The sequence below is a fragment of the Lampetra fluviatilis genome, chromosome 1 (assembly GCF_964198595.1).
Source record: "Lampetra fluviatilis chromosome 1, kcLamFluv1.1, whole genome shotgun sequence".
In the NCBI taxonomy this organism is placed as follows: domain Eukaryota; kingdom Metazoa; phylum Chordata; class Hyperoartia; order Petromyzontiformes; family Petromyzontidae; genus Lampetra; species Lampetra fluviatilis.
The window spans coordinates 21,199,574-21,214,898 of NC_136275.1; the positions used below are offsets into that span (position 1 = coordinate 21,199,574).

The 15,325-nt window shown below is 50.4% G+C and overlaps 2 protein-coding genes across 3 annotated transcripts in view; one reads left to right on the forward strand and one right to left on the reverse strand.

Moving 5' to 3' along the window:
* Nucleotides 1-127: 127 nt before the first annotated feature.
* LOC144933920 (uncharacterized) lies at nt 128-14,528 on the reverse strand. The gene is made up of 3 exons (XM_078859234.1): nt 14,410-14,528; nt 9,888-10,441; nt 128-1,899 (listed from the first exon to the last, which is right to left on the reverse strand). Exons 2-3 carry the CDS (start codon nt 10,435-10,437, stop codon nt 1,586-1,588), a joined length of 864 nt encoding a protein of 287 aa, XP_078715360.1. The 5' UTR covers nt 10,438-10,441; nt 14,410-14,528; the 3' UTR covers nt 128-1,585.
* Nucleotides 14,156-15,325, forward strand: part of LOC144933909 (LIM zinc-binding domain-containing Nebulette-like) — a 60,865-nt gene continuing 59,695 nt past the window's right edge. For both annotated transcript variants that reach the window (XM_078859212.1, XM_078859222.1), the window contains exon 1: nt 14,156-14,218. The gene's annotated coding sequence lies outside the window, so the exon portion shown is untranslated. The remainder of the gene's footprint in view (nt 14,219-15,325) is intronic.

A 15,325-nucleotide genomic window follows, 5' to 3' on the forward strand; every position in this document is an offset into this window, starting at 1 on the left:
AAAGTCACGCGCAACTGTTTAGATTTGAAGTCTCTGAACATTTCATCGCCAGTACATGTAACAGCTATAACCCACTATGCCAGAGATACATTTTACATTATATATATGCATACATATATCAAGTTTTGTGTGTGAATGGCACAATAAATACCATGAACCATTGTGTGGTCATCGCGGACACTCTGTAAGACACGTCCAACACCAGCAGCGCAACATTGAACATTGCATTCAGTAAACGGTCTCTCTGGTGAGAACAAATCAACACATCGTTATACATTGACCTATAAATGACAGTACGAGGAAATGGGAGTGAAAACAATCGAGTGAGCCAGAGTCGAGGAAAGAGGACGGGGCCCAGACACGAACATCCTCCCGGATTAACCCAGAGGCTAATAAGGGCATTGGGCCCTCTCATATTTTGTAGGCAAGTCTTCTACTCCCAAGTCAAGATCGGGACACACTCTGGAGGGGGCCAGATGAAACGTTGTTCCAGGGTGTAGGCCCCAATTTTTTGAAGGCCCTCCTTTAGGCTCTCCGTTCCACATTGAAGTAAACAGGTGAGCGTCGGTAGAGCGGCCTTCATAGAATCTTTATTTATCTTTGAATTAACGTTGACATCTTCTTGGTTCTTTCGGTAAAGTCACGTAGAAGGGAAATAATAAAAGAATAAAAATAAAACAATCAAATAATTCTCACGACGTTTCAGCCACAACGCAAGCAGCCGTCCTCAGGTGAAGACCAGGTCTGTCGGGGAGACAGCGTCTTCACCTGAGGACGGCTGCTTGCGTTGTGCCGAAACGTCGTGAGAATTATTTTATTATGTTTTATTTTTATTATTTTATTATTTCCCTTCTACGTGACTTTATCGAAAGAACCAAGAAGATGAATCCCTGCAGTCACGAAAGCTTTAAATCGAAATTTAACGTTGACATCATTCATGACTTTGCCACAAGCTAAAGCTAAGGATGAAAAGAAATTAAGAAAAGAGTGTAGTGAGTGATTTATGTTTGATTAATTTACATTGAGTGGAATAAATGCGTCCAAAGGTAAATACATAAATAACGATGACTTCATAAAAAAAACATTTTGCAATAGGAAAGACATACTTAGGCCCTCCCTCCTATTAGTCGTATGCCCTCATAACCTGAATCCGGCCTTATGTGGGAGGCAACATGAGCAGTAGTGCTGGATAAAGTAATACTGGCTACCCAAGGGCATCTATCCCCAAGAAGTCTGTTCCCAACTGTAGAACAAGGGAGTGTGAGTGTGTATTCGTATAGAGTAGGAGTGCAGCGTTTATGACGATGTGCTACGAACCTGGTGACCCGAGTTCAATTCCCGCTCATGGCCAACAACAGTGACGAATATCTGAATCGGTCCTGGGTGTCCTCAAGGTCGACTCGGCCTCAAATGACTACCTGGTACGGTGCGTAAAAATATCGCCACTCAGGAGACAAAGGCGGCCGGACGTAGCGGCTCCCCACCCACCCACCCCCTCGTGTGCCGTGCCGCCCTTCATAGTTGCTCGCAGCACTTGCAACCAAAAGTCCGTAAAGGCTCTATGGGGGGGCAGCTTTGGAGAGGCTCACACGACCGTCTCCACGCTGTGGATCAGCTCGCCGGGCTTGGGGCGTCTCGCCGCACTCCAAGGGTACCCGAGGTCTCCGTGAGCTCCAAGACACCGGGTTGGGGTTGAACTGGGCTCCGTCACCTCGCCGGCCGCAACAGCATCAGAAGGGGCAGCAGGAGGTGCAGCAGCAAGGGCAGCGGCAGGGGCAGTGGCGGTACTCCACTGGACGAGGGGCAGGAGGCGTCCCTGAGTCGCATCTCCCGGCCGGACAGGCACCGCTGTGCTGGGCAGCCGTTCTAGCGGGGTGAACGCTCGGTACACGTATTTACCTGTGACAACGGGGGTTGGGGGGGGGGTTGGTGGGGGGGGATGGTGGGGGGGGTTGGTGGGGGAGGAGAGGTAAGAAGTGCAAGTCGGTGGGATGTGCAGACAGTGTCGGAGGAGGGAAGCCTTCTACTCCCAACTCAAGATCGGGACACGCTCCGGAGGGAGCCAGATGAAACGTTGTTCCAGGGTTGTCCACAAGAGCAACCTCACCAAGTGCAACATCGGCCGGGCAACATGGCAACAGCAGTGTTTGTCAACTGCTGGCGGGTGAGGACTAGGCTAGATCAGTGGTTCTCAAACTTTATTGGCTAGTGGTATCCCCTTGATGAATTTTGTTTCAACCGAGTACAGTACCCTCCCTTGCCTGACCCAACATGGTTCTTGTCTTGCCTCACGGCAGATGTGGAGCGTGCGTTCACAGGAAGTTCCTGTTTTTTTATGCTAATGTTGGTCACGTGACCAGGAAGTGACGATGTTAGATTTCCACTTTACCACGCGGGCGTCGGCCATTACACAGATAAGTCAAGATGGCGGCACGCATCGCATCTCAGTGAGACCACAGCCGCACTTGTCCATTGTGGGAGCTTAAGAAGCATTATCTGTAAGTTGTTTATATTCCTATAATATTGGAAATGCGTTTGTAATGTTGGAATGACCGTTATAGCAATGTAAATGCCTTTATGGTGCCGTTAAGTTGTTGTAGTAAATACGAGGCCTAGTTAGTAACGAAGCCTGTGACTTTCCTTATTGTGGATGTTACTTGTGATTTAGTAAGTCGAGTCAGACTTGTGCCTATGTTGCGATCCTGAGAGTGATGACGAAGTATCTCATCCACAGTTTAGTGTTAAGCGTAATGCTGTACATTTGGGGTGCAGTGGGATGAATACACTATGTGCCTGTATGCAACGCACCAGCTTGTGCCTTTGTCTAGTTGTTCAGGGGTAATGTGGGGGCCTGGTCCTTCCAGGATCTATTGTTATCTGAGACAATGTTCTGATGCTGTGGTGTTCATTGTGTGGGTGTTTCCGAATTATAACAGATGCTGTATCTGTGTTTTCTCACCAGTTTTACCTGTTACAATCAATAAATGACGATCGGAGTTGGACGGTCATCCTGGCTCCGAGGGTTTATTGAACACATGGTAATCTACTCAACTAGCGGTGCAACGCAGCGCACGGCGAGGCCGGGATAGTAAAAAGATACTCTTCTTAAAGCTCCCAAGAAGTCCTGCAGCCAGCTCTGCAGCCAGCTCTGCAGTCAGCTCTGCAGCCAGCCCTGCAGCCAGCTCTGCAGCCAGCCCTGCAGCCAGCTCTGCAGCCAGCTCTGCAGTCAGCTCTGCAGTCAGCTCTGCAGCCAGCCCTGCAGCCAGCTCTGCAGCCAGCCCTGCAACCAGCTCTGCAGCCAGCCCTGCAGCCAGCTCTGCAGTCAGCTCTGCAGTCAGCCCTGCAGCCAGCTCTGCAACCAGCCCTGCAGCCAGCCCTGCATCCAGCTCTGCAGCCAGCCCTGCAGTCAACTCTGCAGCCAGCTCTGCAGCCAGCCCTGCAGTCAGCCTGCAACAAGCAAGGAGCTCTGCAACGAGTCTACATTAAAATCGTGCTGCAAGCATCGGAGCATGGAAAGCCACAGTTCAGCAGGGAGAGATGCTGAAGAAGGTGAATCAAGCAATCCAGGATCTCCCATCCTGCCTCAAGAGGACCAAGGGAGTTCAAGGCCCCAGAGGGAGGTCAGGTTGACGCAACGGGCCTTGGAAAGCTATGAGGCTGAGAAACAGGACCTGGATGCCAGGATACAACGGGCATGGAACCGGGTTGAAGCAGATTTATCTGAAGCTTCAAATGCCTCAGACACAGTGGCCTCAATTCAGCGGGCCATCCAGCGAGTGAATGTGAGCAGCTCAAGCTACAAGCTCCTGGCAAATAGATGCATCTCCCTCCTGATGAAGGTGAAAACAGATGAGGGCATTGAGGGAGTGCACAGACAAGAGCACTTCCTCGAACTGCTCGATGATAATGTGCAGGCAGTGATACAAGATGCAATGGACCGTGTGGAGGGCTTAAGAGAGACACGATCTCAGCACTCTGTCTCATCCAGGTCCACAACAAGATCTAAAGCCTCAGCGCACTCACAGACATCATCTACTAGTATGGCAGCAGCTCAGGCACGCGCAGCAGCAGAAGCAGCAAGCGCCCGTATTGCCTACATGGCTGAAGAGGAAGCCATGCTAATTGAAAAGGCTCGCATACAAGAAGAAGCAAGCATAGCAGAGAGTACATTAGTGGCTACAGTGGCTACTGCCACATGGAAGAAAATTGAGCTGGATGCTAAGTTAAGCACCCTACAACTCAAAAGGGAAGCAGCTGCTGCAATGGCCCAGGCAGAGGTGCTCGAGGCAGCAGCCAACCTGGATAAGGAAGAGAATTGGAGTGAGTTTGGCACTCAGAAACCTGTCAAGGACCGTGATCAACTCACCAGAAAAAATATTTTGGACTGGTCTGAACAATGCATCAATGCTCCTCCACCAAACCATACTGAACAAAGGGTGGACGTTCAGGCATTGCCATCTCCACTCCGAATGAACACGAATGCTGTCTACAGGAATGGTGGAAATGCATATCCCGCTCTGGCAGTTAGTCGCCAACTCAGCGTCGCGCACGTGGGGTCAGACGTGGATGCACCAAGTCAGACCCACATTCCAGACAGTCACATAAGGGGATCCAACCAACATGATCGAAACCCTTTGGGCCCACAGTCCAACGCCATTGCAAATGACGGCATGCTAGGCAATACAGCTAATAATGCCGCCTCACAAGCGCCAGTATGGACACACCCTGGATCAGCAGGACTAGGAGACTTTGATAGGTACCTGGCTCACCGCGAACTAATCAACACAGGACTCGTTAAGTTTGATGACCACTCTGAGAACTATCGAGCCTGGAGATCTACCTTCAGGAATGCAATCCGAAATGCAGACATCTCTGCAAGTGAAGAACTCGACCTGTTGGTGAAATGGTTAGGAAATGAATCTGCAGAGTACGCAAAGAGGATCCAGTCAGCAAACATTGACGACCCCGCCTCATGCCTGCATGCGGTGTGGGAGAGGCTCGAGGAGTGCTATGGTAGCCCAGAAACCATTGAGAAGGCTCTCTTCAAGAAGTTGCGGAACTTTCCAAAAATCTCTGGTCGAGACAATAAAAGGTTACGGGAGCTTGGAGATCTTTTGATGGAGCTTGAATCAGCCCAGGCTGATCCCTACTTACCAGGTCTCATTTTCTTGAATACCTACCATGGCGTGAACCCCATCGTAAAGAAATTGCCATTTGACGTGCAGGAAAAATGGAGAACAGCGGGTTCAAGATACAAGTCAGAGCATCAGGTTGCATTCCCCCCATTCTCTTTTTTCTCAAAGTTTATCCGCAACCTGGCTAAGACTAGAAATGACCCGAGTTTCATGTTTGGCACCACGGGGATTTCCAGTCCAGATCTCCCAAAAATGGAAAGGACAACGGCGAAACGAGGAACAGCGAGAGGGCCAATTTCCGTACACAAGACTGAGGTCTCTCCTGCGACATTTGCAAACTCCGTCCAGGCAACCACCACAAAGAAAAAGATAGAGGATCCAGAGAAGCAATGCCCATTGCATGATAAACCTCACTCCCTCCAGAAATGCCGTGAGTTCAGGAGGAAGCCATTGGAAGAGCGGAAGAACATGCTGAAAGAATTTGGAGTGTGCTTCAAATGCTGTGCTTCTACAAACCACCTTGCAAGGAATTGCAAGACAGATATCAAGTGCGAGGAATGTGGCAGCGACAAACACACAACTGCTCTGCACACATTTTACTCGAAACCCAGTAGCACTAAGGCTTCCGATCCCGAAGCAGAGCACGGCGGGGAGCAAGGCGAGACCACCGCACTCACTTCGTCAATCACAACCAAATGCACAGAAGTCTGTGGAGAAGGCTTCAAAGGAAGGTCTTGCTCAAAGATATGCCTCGTCCGAGTCTATCCCAAAGGACATCCTGAAAGGGCAGTAAGGATGTACGCCATAATGGACGACCAGAGCAACAGGTCTTTGGCAAGGTCAGAGTTCTTTGATCAGCTAAGTGTAGGTGGGAATTCCTTTCCATACACGCTCAGAACATGCTCAGGACTGATGGAGACAGCGGGAAGAAGAGCGAGCGGCCTCATGGTGGAAACCATAGATAGCACCATGAAGGTAGCCCTTCCTACGGTGACAGAGTGCAACGAGATACCGGACGACAGGCGTGAGATTCCCACGCCCGAAGTTGCACGTCACCACCCACACCTGAAACCCATAGCAGAGTTCATCCCGCCATTGGATCACGCGGCACAGATTTTACTTCTGCTCGGCAGGGACACAAGGTTCGTAACCAACGCAATGGACCTCACGACGCTCCCTACGCCCAGAGACTCGATCTAGGATGGGTCATCGTGGGTGACGTTTGTCTCGATGGGACCCACAAACCAGACCACATTAGCACATTCAGAACGAGTGTGCTCACGAATGGACGCACGTCGCTCTTCAAACCGTGCCCCAACCACTTCACGCTGAAAGAGGAACTCGGCGAGAGAAGTCAAGGCTGTACCGTGCAGACTTACGAAGAAACCACCATGACTTCGCTTGTGCATCCACCGTCTTCGTTGGAGTTTGTTCCTCCACGTTTCTCCAAGCCAGTCCTGACTGACGGGAAGAAGACTAAGGTGAAGCCGCTGCTCATCGCTCTGCTGGTGGTCGTGGCGGTGGTCGCTGTGACCGTGGCCTCTCCGTTCCTCGACTCGGAGCTATCGCCCGAGTGGGAATTCTGGAAGGAGTTCCACGGCAAGGCCCCACAACCGGAACATACCATCTCAAGGCTCGAGCTGTGTGGAGCCATTCTTGCTACAGAGGTGGCGGAACTGATCTTAGACGAATTTGACGTCAAACTGGACGCGGTCAAGTTCTACACGGACAGTAAGGTCGTACTAGGCTACATAAATAACCAAACCAGAAGGTTCTACACCTACATCAGCAACCGGGTGGAGCGCATCAGGAGATCGACGCAGCCGGAGCAATGGAATTACGTTCCAACTGACCAGAATCCAGCAGATCTCGCAACTAGGTCCGTCCCTGCATCTCTGCTGAATCAAACCATCTGGCTGACGGGTCCAGCGTTCCTGTTACGACGTGACGTTGGCCCATGTACTTCCAAGGAGACCTTTGGACTCTTAGAGCCCGAGTCCGACAAGGAGATTCGTCCTCTAGTGACAACTTTCGTAACAAATGTGCGACCGAGAAGTCCACTGAGTCCACACCATTTTGAACATTTCTCGAAATGGACGATGCTCGTGCGAGCGATAGCACATTTAACGCATATCGCAGACTGCTTCCATCGCCCGATGAGAGGCACCACTGGTAGCTGCAATGGATGGCATCACTGCACAGTGCCACACACTGAAGACGAGCTTTCCAGAGCAAGGAAATCAATCTTCTGCTGTGTGCAACAGGCAGCTTATGCAAGTGAGATCAAGGCCATCAACAAGGGAGAAGACCTTCCTAGGGTCAGCACCCTCAGGAAGCTAAACCCCGGGATGGACAAAGACGACTTGCTCAGGATCGGTGGTCGGCTAGGGAATGCAAAATTAGATGAGAATGAACGAAACCCCCTCATAATCCCAAGCCAGAGCCACATCGCAATCTTACTCGTGTGCCACTACCACGAGAAGGTCAAGCACCAAGGTCGGCACTTCACAGAAGGAGCAATCCGATCTGCAGGGCTGTGGATCGTTGGAGCAAAGAGGTGCATCGCCAGCACAATCCACAAGTGTATCCGGTGTCGCAAGCTACGTGGAAAACAGGAAGAACAGAAAATGGCAGACCTCCCAGCCGATCGACTCAGTGTGGAACTTCCCTTCACCTCTGTAGGGATTGACGTGTTCGGACCGTGGACAGTCATCTCCCGCCGCACCAGAGGTGGGCTCGCGAACAGCAAACGTTGGGCAGTGCTGTTCACCTGTATGAGTACACGAGCAGTGCACATCGAAGTCATCGAGTCCATGGACTCTTCGAGCTTTATAAATGCACTCCGGAGATTCTTCGCCATCAGAGGGCCAGCCAAGCAACTCCGTTCTGATTGTGGAACCAATTTAATAGGAGCATGTAAAGAGCTTAAGATCAATGCGGAGAATGTCGAAGATGATTCTGTCAGGAAATAACTTAGTGACCAAGGCTGCACATGGATCTTCAATCCTCCCCACTCTTCGCACATGGGTGGACCCTGGGAACGCATGATCGGGATTGCTCGACGCATTCTCGACTCCATGCTATGTGATGTCGGGTCCACACGGCTCTCTCACGAGGTCTTGACCACTCTCATGGCCGAGGTCTCAGCCATAATTAACTCAAGACCCCTGATCCCCGTCTCAACCGACCCGGAGTCACCATTCATCTTGACTCCTGCTACACTTCTTACCCAGAAGACAGATGTGCTCACAGCACCTACCGAGGAGGCCAGCACTGCAGACCTCTACAGACGTCAATGGAGACAAGTGCAAAGCTTCGCGAACACGTTCTGGCGTCGCTGGAAAAACGAGTACCTTACGACACTCCAAGTGCGCAACAAGTGGCAGTCTAATAGACCAGACATCCAAGAAGGCGACCTCATCCTACTGAAGGACAACCAAGCCAAACGGAATGAGTGGCCAATGGGCCGCATCCTCAAGTCGATTCCAAGTGCCGATGGAAAAGTTCGAAAGGTCGAGGTTATGATTGCGAAGCAAGGTGTCGCAAGAACTTTCATCAGGCCCATAGTCGAGATAGTACTACTTCTCTCTCGCAAAGATATGGACAAATAAGTCGACCCGTTGAAGTTGTTATACACTTGTTTATGAGATAGGAAATAAATGGTGGTATCTCCTAGATACCAGACGGGGAGTGTCTTGCCTCATGACAGATGTGGAGCGTGCGTTCACAGGAAGTTCCTGTTTTTTGATGCTAATGTTGGTCACGTGACCAGGAAGTGACGATGTTAGATTTCCACTGTACCACGCGGGCGTCGGCCATTACACAGATAAGTCAAGATGGCGGCACGCATCGCATCTCAGTGAGACCACAGCCGCACGTGTCCATTGTGGGAGCTTAAGAAGCATTATCTGTAAGTTGTTTATATTCCTATAATATTGGAAATGCTGTTGTAATGTTGGAATGACCGTTATAGCAATGTAAATGCCTTTATGGTGCCGTTAAGTTGTTGTAGTAAATACGAGGCCTAGTTAGTAACGAAGCCTGTGACTTTCCTTATTGTGGATGTTACTTGTGATTTAATAGGTCGAGTCAGACTTGTGCCTATGTTGCGATCCTGAGAGTGATGACGAAGTATCTCATCCACAGTTTAGTGTTAAGTGTAATGCTGTACATTTGGGGTGCAGTGGGATGAATACACTATGTGCCTGTATGCAACGCACCAGTTTGTGCCTTTGTCTAGTTGTTCAGGGGTAATGTGGGGGCCTGGTCCTTCCAGGATCTATTGTTATCTGAGACAATGTTCTGATGCTGTGGTGTTCATTGTGTGGGTGTTTCCGAATTATAACAGATGCTGTATCTGTGTTTTCTCACCAGTTTTACCTGTTACAATCAATAAATGACGATCGGAGTTGGACGGTCATCCTGGCTCCGAGGGTTTATTGAACACATGGTTATCTACTCGACTAGCGGTGCAACGCAGCACACAGCGAGGCCGAGATAGTTCTGAGAAATCAATGAATGAATAATGAACATTAGTTTATCAAGGTACTGTATTATAAATCGTTCTAGGTTACTACGTGTATTCAAATTTGATCGTAGTTATTTTATATTGGCAGACTCATACATGATTATTCACCAACGACTCTCACATATGATATAATTCCACACATTGATAAATCATCTCAAGTATCCCCAGTATATCCCCGGTTGAGAACCACTGGGACTAGACAATGGAGCAGAAGCAACACTCACAGTGGCACCACCCCAGCAGGCAGCACCAGTGCAGGCGGAAGCAGCGTCCGTGGCTGTGCGTGGCGCACAGCGCGCTGTGGCCATGCGGGCCGCCCCCACGGCACGCCTGGAAGTCCGGCGTGCCCGCCCGGTCCCGCGCCAGGCTCTGCGCCTCCTCTTGCAGCCGCTTGTGCAGCAGCAGAGAGGGCCCGTCGCACGGGAGGACACTGCAACTGCGACCACCAAAACTACCAACAGCAGCAGATCCAGACTTAGAGGCCATCGCCATGGGCTCTATGCTGGAACTGTCGGCCAAATCCATCCATTGTGGCGTAGCAATGGTGGCGGCAGATTCCTGCTGCTGCTTCTGCTGCTGCTGCTGCTCCACTTGCCTGAGGTGCAGCTCAGCGTCGCCGCTGTCCAGGAGCCGCGAGGTTGGGTTGGGGTAGATGTTAATGGTTTGGTGGGTCGCCCCACCGTGGCCCGGTGAGGATAATGCATCAGGCGTGGCGGGAGCTGACGGGAGCAAGGACTTTAAATCCTCCCACTGCTGCCCTCCTCCGTCATCCATGCCCCTGAGGTGTTTGGGTTACAGTGTGAGACATCCAAATCGTAACTTCAGTGATATACTTGATATTAAATGTAAGGCATACGCTTTGTAATCCGACCAGTCAGCGTCTGTGGTCAGAGTTCTTCAGTTATCCCTTAGGTCTGGATAAAATAAGTACTGTACGACTTTGTGGGAAATTGATGACGGTGATCATCATATAAATTACCTTCCTTGCCATGGGAACGTGGAACTTCCACAATTGGCTCAGGGGCTGCCAAAGGAGGTGAGCGCTTCGCCTTTGTTCATTTGGTCAGAAGTTTTATTGTTGGCTCGATAGCCATGAGTAATGATAGTCACAGTTAAACCATTTATGAGTACACGGTGGCTAGATGTTAACTACCTCGCCTGGTATACAGGAGGTCGTGGGTTCGATCCCAATCCTGACGCTTGTATATTTGCAGTTTGCGTGTCTCTCTCCCCGTGGTCGTTTGGATTTTTTTCCAAGTCCTGCAGTTGTTCCCTTCACATTTAGAATCAACAAGTGTATTTGGTTGCAAGAAATTATCCACGTGATCATAAGCCACTTCGTTGAGCTATCATTTGTGGCCAGGTCACTTCAGAAAATACAAGCTATATAGCTCAGTGAACTTTACCTGGTAAAATAAAAAAATAGTTTATGGTTCATAACAGCCTCTGTGTTGAAAAATGCAAAGCCCCCAGCCAACTCTGCTCATGGGAGATAGCTCCTTTTCTGCGTCTGCAATGAGGTCTGAAAAGCGGCTGGTGACACGGCCTACCGGTAGGTGGCGTTAACCCCTCGACGAAGAGGGTCACAGTTTCAACCCAGCGGCTGCCCTGGTTATTACCGTGGGTGTAAGTAAACCATCGATAAGTAGTACTACACGTCGCCTGCTTCAACAGTGAACGGTGATAGTTGAGCCATTGTATTGCCAGTGTTACGGTCCAAATTTGACGTCATGGTCCAAATTTGAAGTCATGATCCAAATTTGAAAATGACACTGCTAATCACTCGATTGTATGGACGTATGCATGTCGAACTTCTTTCACACCGCACGGAGCCAAGCTTACTCATCGAAGGTGCGGAGGGAAGGACAACAAACTAAACGCAAGAAGCAATTGAAATATAGGCAGCAATCATCGCCCCCTGCAGTTCGCAGTCGAGGTAACGATTTCTGTGTCGGTTTTCAATTGCTTGGCAGGACCCTCTTGAAAAAGAGTCACGCGACTCGATGAGACTTCCCCTGGGTAAACAAGAGTAGTAGTCATAAAAAGAATAATAACTCCGCCTAGTTCAGATCTTGGAAGATACACATTCGAATTTTTTCGATTTAAAGCTTTCGTGACTGCAGGGATTCATCTTCTTGGTTCTTTCGGTAAAGTCACGTAGAAGGGAAGTAATAAAATAATAAAAATAAAACATAATAAAACAATTCTCACGACGTTTCGGCTACAACGCAAGCAGCCGTCTTCAGGTGAAGAATGAGACACTGCCAAGCTAGGAGCTTATATATAAGCTGAGTTGGAGGTGGAAGAAGAAGAGAGCCTTAACAAAAGAATGTGCATATCAAGAGGAATTTAGCATATTCATGGTAAATGCGTAGGAGGTGGGCGGGGGGGTTTCAAAGTCATATTATGCCCATGCATTATGCAGGATCAGCAGCACCAAAGGGAGGGGGGGTAGCATTAACAAAGGGAGGGCATGTTAATAGTATGTAGAAGCAATGAAACATGTGAATGGGAAAACGGTGGCAGGAGATCGCAGCGGAGCAAATAATGCATTCCCTGTGGAGAACACAAGATACACAGTTAATGCCAGTGAGTGGACTGCGGTCTGAAAGTCACCATAAACGTGAACAACAATCAGTTAAGATCCGAAGTGGTTTATTACGTCCTTCCAATGATTGCTGAGCCAGAATCCATCTTCTCGGTTGAAATTGTCTCTGTGTTTGTATATGTGGATCGCCTCATGAACGTCCTCTGCAACGGTCTTGGCTGATCCCCCGCTGGAGGCAAGGGCGAGGTTGGAGGAGTGAGGGTAGATAGTCTAGCAGTAGAGAGGCTAGCGGAATACTAAGTGTGAGTGTGCTAAGGTTAGCAGTGGAGAGGCTAGCAGAATCCTAAGTGTGAGTGTGCTAAGGCTAGCAGTAGAGAAACTAGCAGAGTGTATAGTAAGCTAGCGGAGTCCTAAGTGTGGGTGTGATAAGGCTCGCAGTGGAGAAGCTAGCGGAGTGTATAGTGAGAGGCTAGCAGGGCAGAACCTAGTGGAGTTTCGTGAGAGGCTGGCAGTGGAAAAGCGGGCAGAGGTTAACGTAGCAGACGAGCAGTACAAGAGGAGGAGTTGCGACGGAGATGCGTGGTGTTGAACACGAGGAGTTATGTACGAATAAAGTGACACTGGAGAAAAGAAGAAGTTGCCAGTGTGAAATAGCACTACTGCACATGTATTAACGGATGCTGTATTTTGTGTTGTGTTTTCCCATCAGTTTTACCTCGTTTAATTCGCTAAACACGTTGGAGTCAGATATTCACCCTGGCTCTGAAGGTGTTACTGAATGCGAGGTTAACTACTCGGATAGTGGCGCAATGCATGGCGCAGCGAGGCCGAGGCACACGACCTCCTCCGTATCGTGCGAGGTCGTTAACATCTCGCCACCGTGCGGGAAAAATCAATTATTGTACAATGAGTCTATGCTCCCGCGACTGTGCCCCCCCCCTTTCACCTACACACACTGCCCAGCGTGGTGAATTATGGCCACAGAACCCCCCCAACCCCCCTATTCAGACAAAAGTGTTGTCACGCGTTCACTGCACGTTTCCCCTACAGCCGCTTGGGGCGCTCGCCGCAATCTTAAAAGTCACGATCCGAATCGTGATTCATCGAGTGGCCAGCATCATTGTGGGCTAAACCGCAGAAAGGCATCACGATCCAACGTCCCATGCAAGTCCACGAGTGCCTCATTACAGCACGGTTAACCCAGGTGATCTCCATCACCCACAACACTTTACATGCCTCTGTCAATCCCGCACCTCCAATTTGCACGGTTGGCTTCGAACGGCACGAAAGAAGTTCAAATTTCTTGCTGTGGATTTCACACCTCGTGATGATAATTGCTTGTGTTGCAGTTGAAACGTCGTGAGAATTTTTATTTTTTATATTTATTATTATTTTATTATTTCCCTTCTACGTGACTTTACCGAAAGAACCAAGAATATGAATCCCTGCAGTCACGAAAGCTTTAAATCAAAAGATCTATATACATACAATCCACCGCTTGATGAAGGCATCCCCACGCCCGTTATTGTTTATGGGTGCTGTTTGGCCATACTTCGACGGTGCCGGTTAAGGCGGAGTTGTGCCTACCCTGTCCTGCCTTCTTGCCTGCCCATGGGCCGGTTTCTATATCACTCGTCACTGACGTTAGCCGTGGCCGGGAGTCGTTACTAAACTCGACGGGTCCATAGCTCGGTGTGCGTCCACCACACTGTTGGTGCCACCGCTTCATCATCATCACCACCGCCACCACCATCCCCTCCCCCTATCACCATCGTCGTCGATGATCTATCCACTGCTAGATGGCAGGCCTCCCCCCCCCCCCCCCCCCGAGCCGCCCGCCATCTCTCGCAGGGTCTGGTCGAGCGACACGCAAACGAATCCCTCCTCCTCCTATTCCTCCCCGCCACCCAACACGGCTCCTCCTGCACACCACCATGCAGCAAGCCTCAACGGGGTGGCCGGGGGTCGAGACGAACGGCGGAGTGGCAGCCAAACGAAGGAATGGAAGTGAGCGAGCGAGAGAGGAGAGATGAACGAAGCAAAGTGCCGACTACACCGAGCATCTTCTTGTTTCCTCCGATCGTAAAATAGAGAGAGAGAGAGGAGAGAGAGGGGGAGGGGGTGGAGAGAGAATGTCTGCAGACACTCTCCTCTTCACTCCGCACAGGACACACGGAGTGACAGACAACGTTACTCACTCACAGCCGTCTGTTCCTCCCGAGTGCAGCTCGCTCGCAAGTTGTAGGGGTTGGGGGGGTGTAGAGCTGAGTTAAAGTTGTAGGAGGTGGGGCGACTGGCGGTGTTGTGATGGTTGTATAAAGTTGGTGCCGGGCGCTGCGTGTCCGCTACGCGGCGTAGCTGCGCAAGGCAGCGTCGTGCAGGAATGCCGGTGGTTGTGGAATTTGGTGGTGGCGGTGGTTGTGCTGGACTGTAAGTCTGTGTGTAGTGGTTGGAGTTGGTGGTAGTTGTGGTGCTGGACTGCAAGTCTGTGTGTAGTGGTTGGTGGTGGTGGTTGTGCTGGACTGCAAGTCTGTGTGTAGTGGTTGGTGGTGGTGGTGCTGGACTGTAAGTTTGTGTGTAGTGGTTGGTGGTGGTGGTGCTGGACTGTAAGTCTGTGTGTAGTGGTTGGTGGTGGTGGTGGTGCAAGTCTGTGAGTAGTGGTTGGTGGTGGTGGTGGTGCTGGGCTGTAAGTCTGTGTGTAGTGGTTGGTGGTGGTTGTGCTGCAAGTCTGTGAGTAGTGGTTGGTGGTGGTGGTGCTGGACTGCAAGTCTGTGTGTAGTGGTCGGTGATGGTTGTGCTGGACTGCAAGTCTGTGTGTAGTGGTTGGTGGTGGTTGTGCTGGACTGCAAGTCTGTGTGTAGTAGTTAGAGTTGGTGGTGGTGCTGGACTGCAAGTCTGTGTGTAGTGGTTGGAGTTAGTGGTGGTGCTGGACTGCAAGTCTGTGAGTAGTGGTTGGAGTTGGTGGTGGTGGTGTGTGTGCACTGGTCGGTGGAGTGGGTGAATAGTGGTGGTGGTGGTGCTGGACTGCAAGTTTAACTGTGTGTAGTGGTCGGTGGAGTTGATGGAGTGGCTGAGTGGCGGTGGTGGTTGTGGAGGGGGCGACGCGCTGTAGGA

What these genes read in the sequence shown, in the direction of transcription:
- LOC144933920 (XM_078859234.1), bottom strand. Translation starts at nt 10,437, where the DNA reads ATGGATGACGGAGGAGGGCAGCAGTGGGAGGATTTAAAGTCCTTGCTC. An exon ending in CCTGCTGGGGTGGTGCCACT is followed by an intron (nt 1,900 to 9,887) that starts GTGAGTGTTGCT and finishes CCGTTGTCACAG; the next exon opens with GTAAATACGTGTACCGAGCG.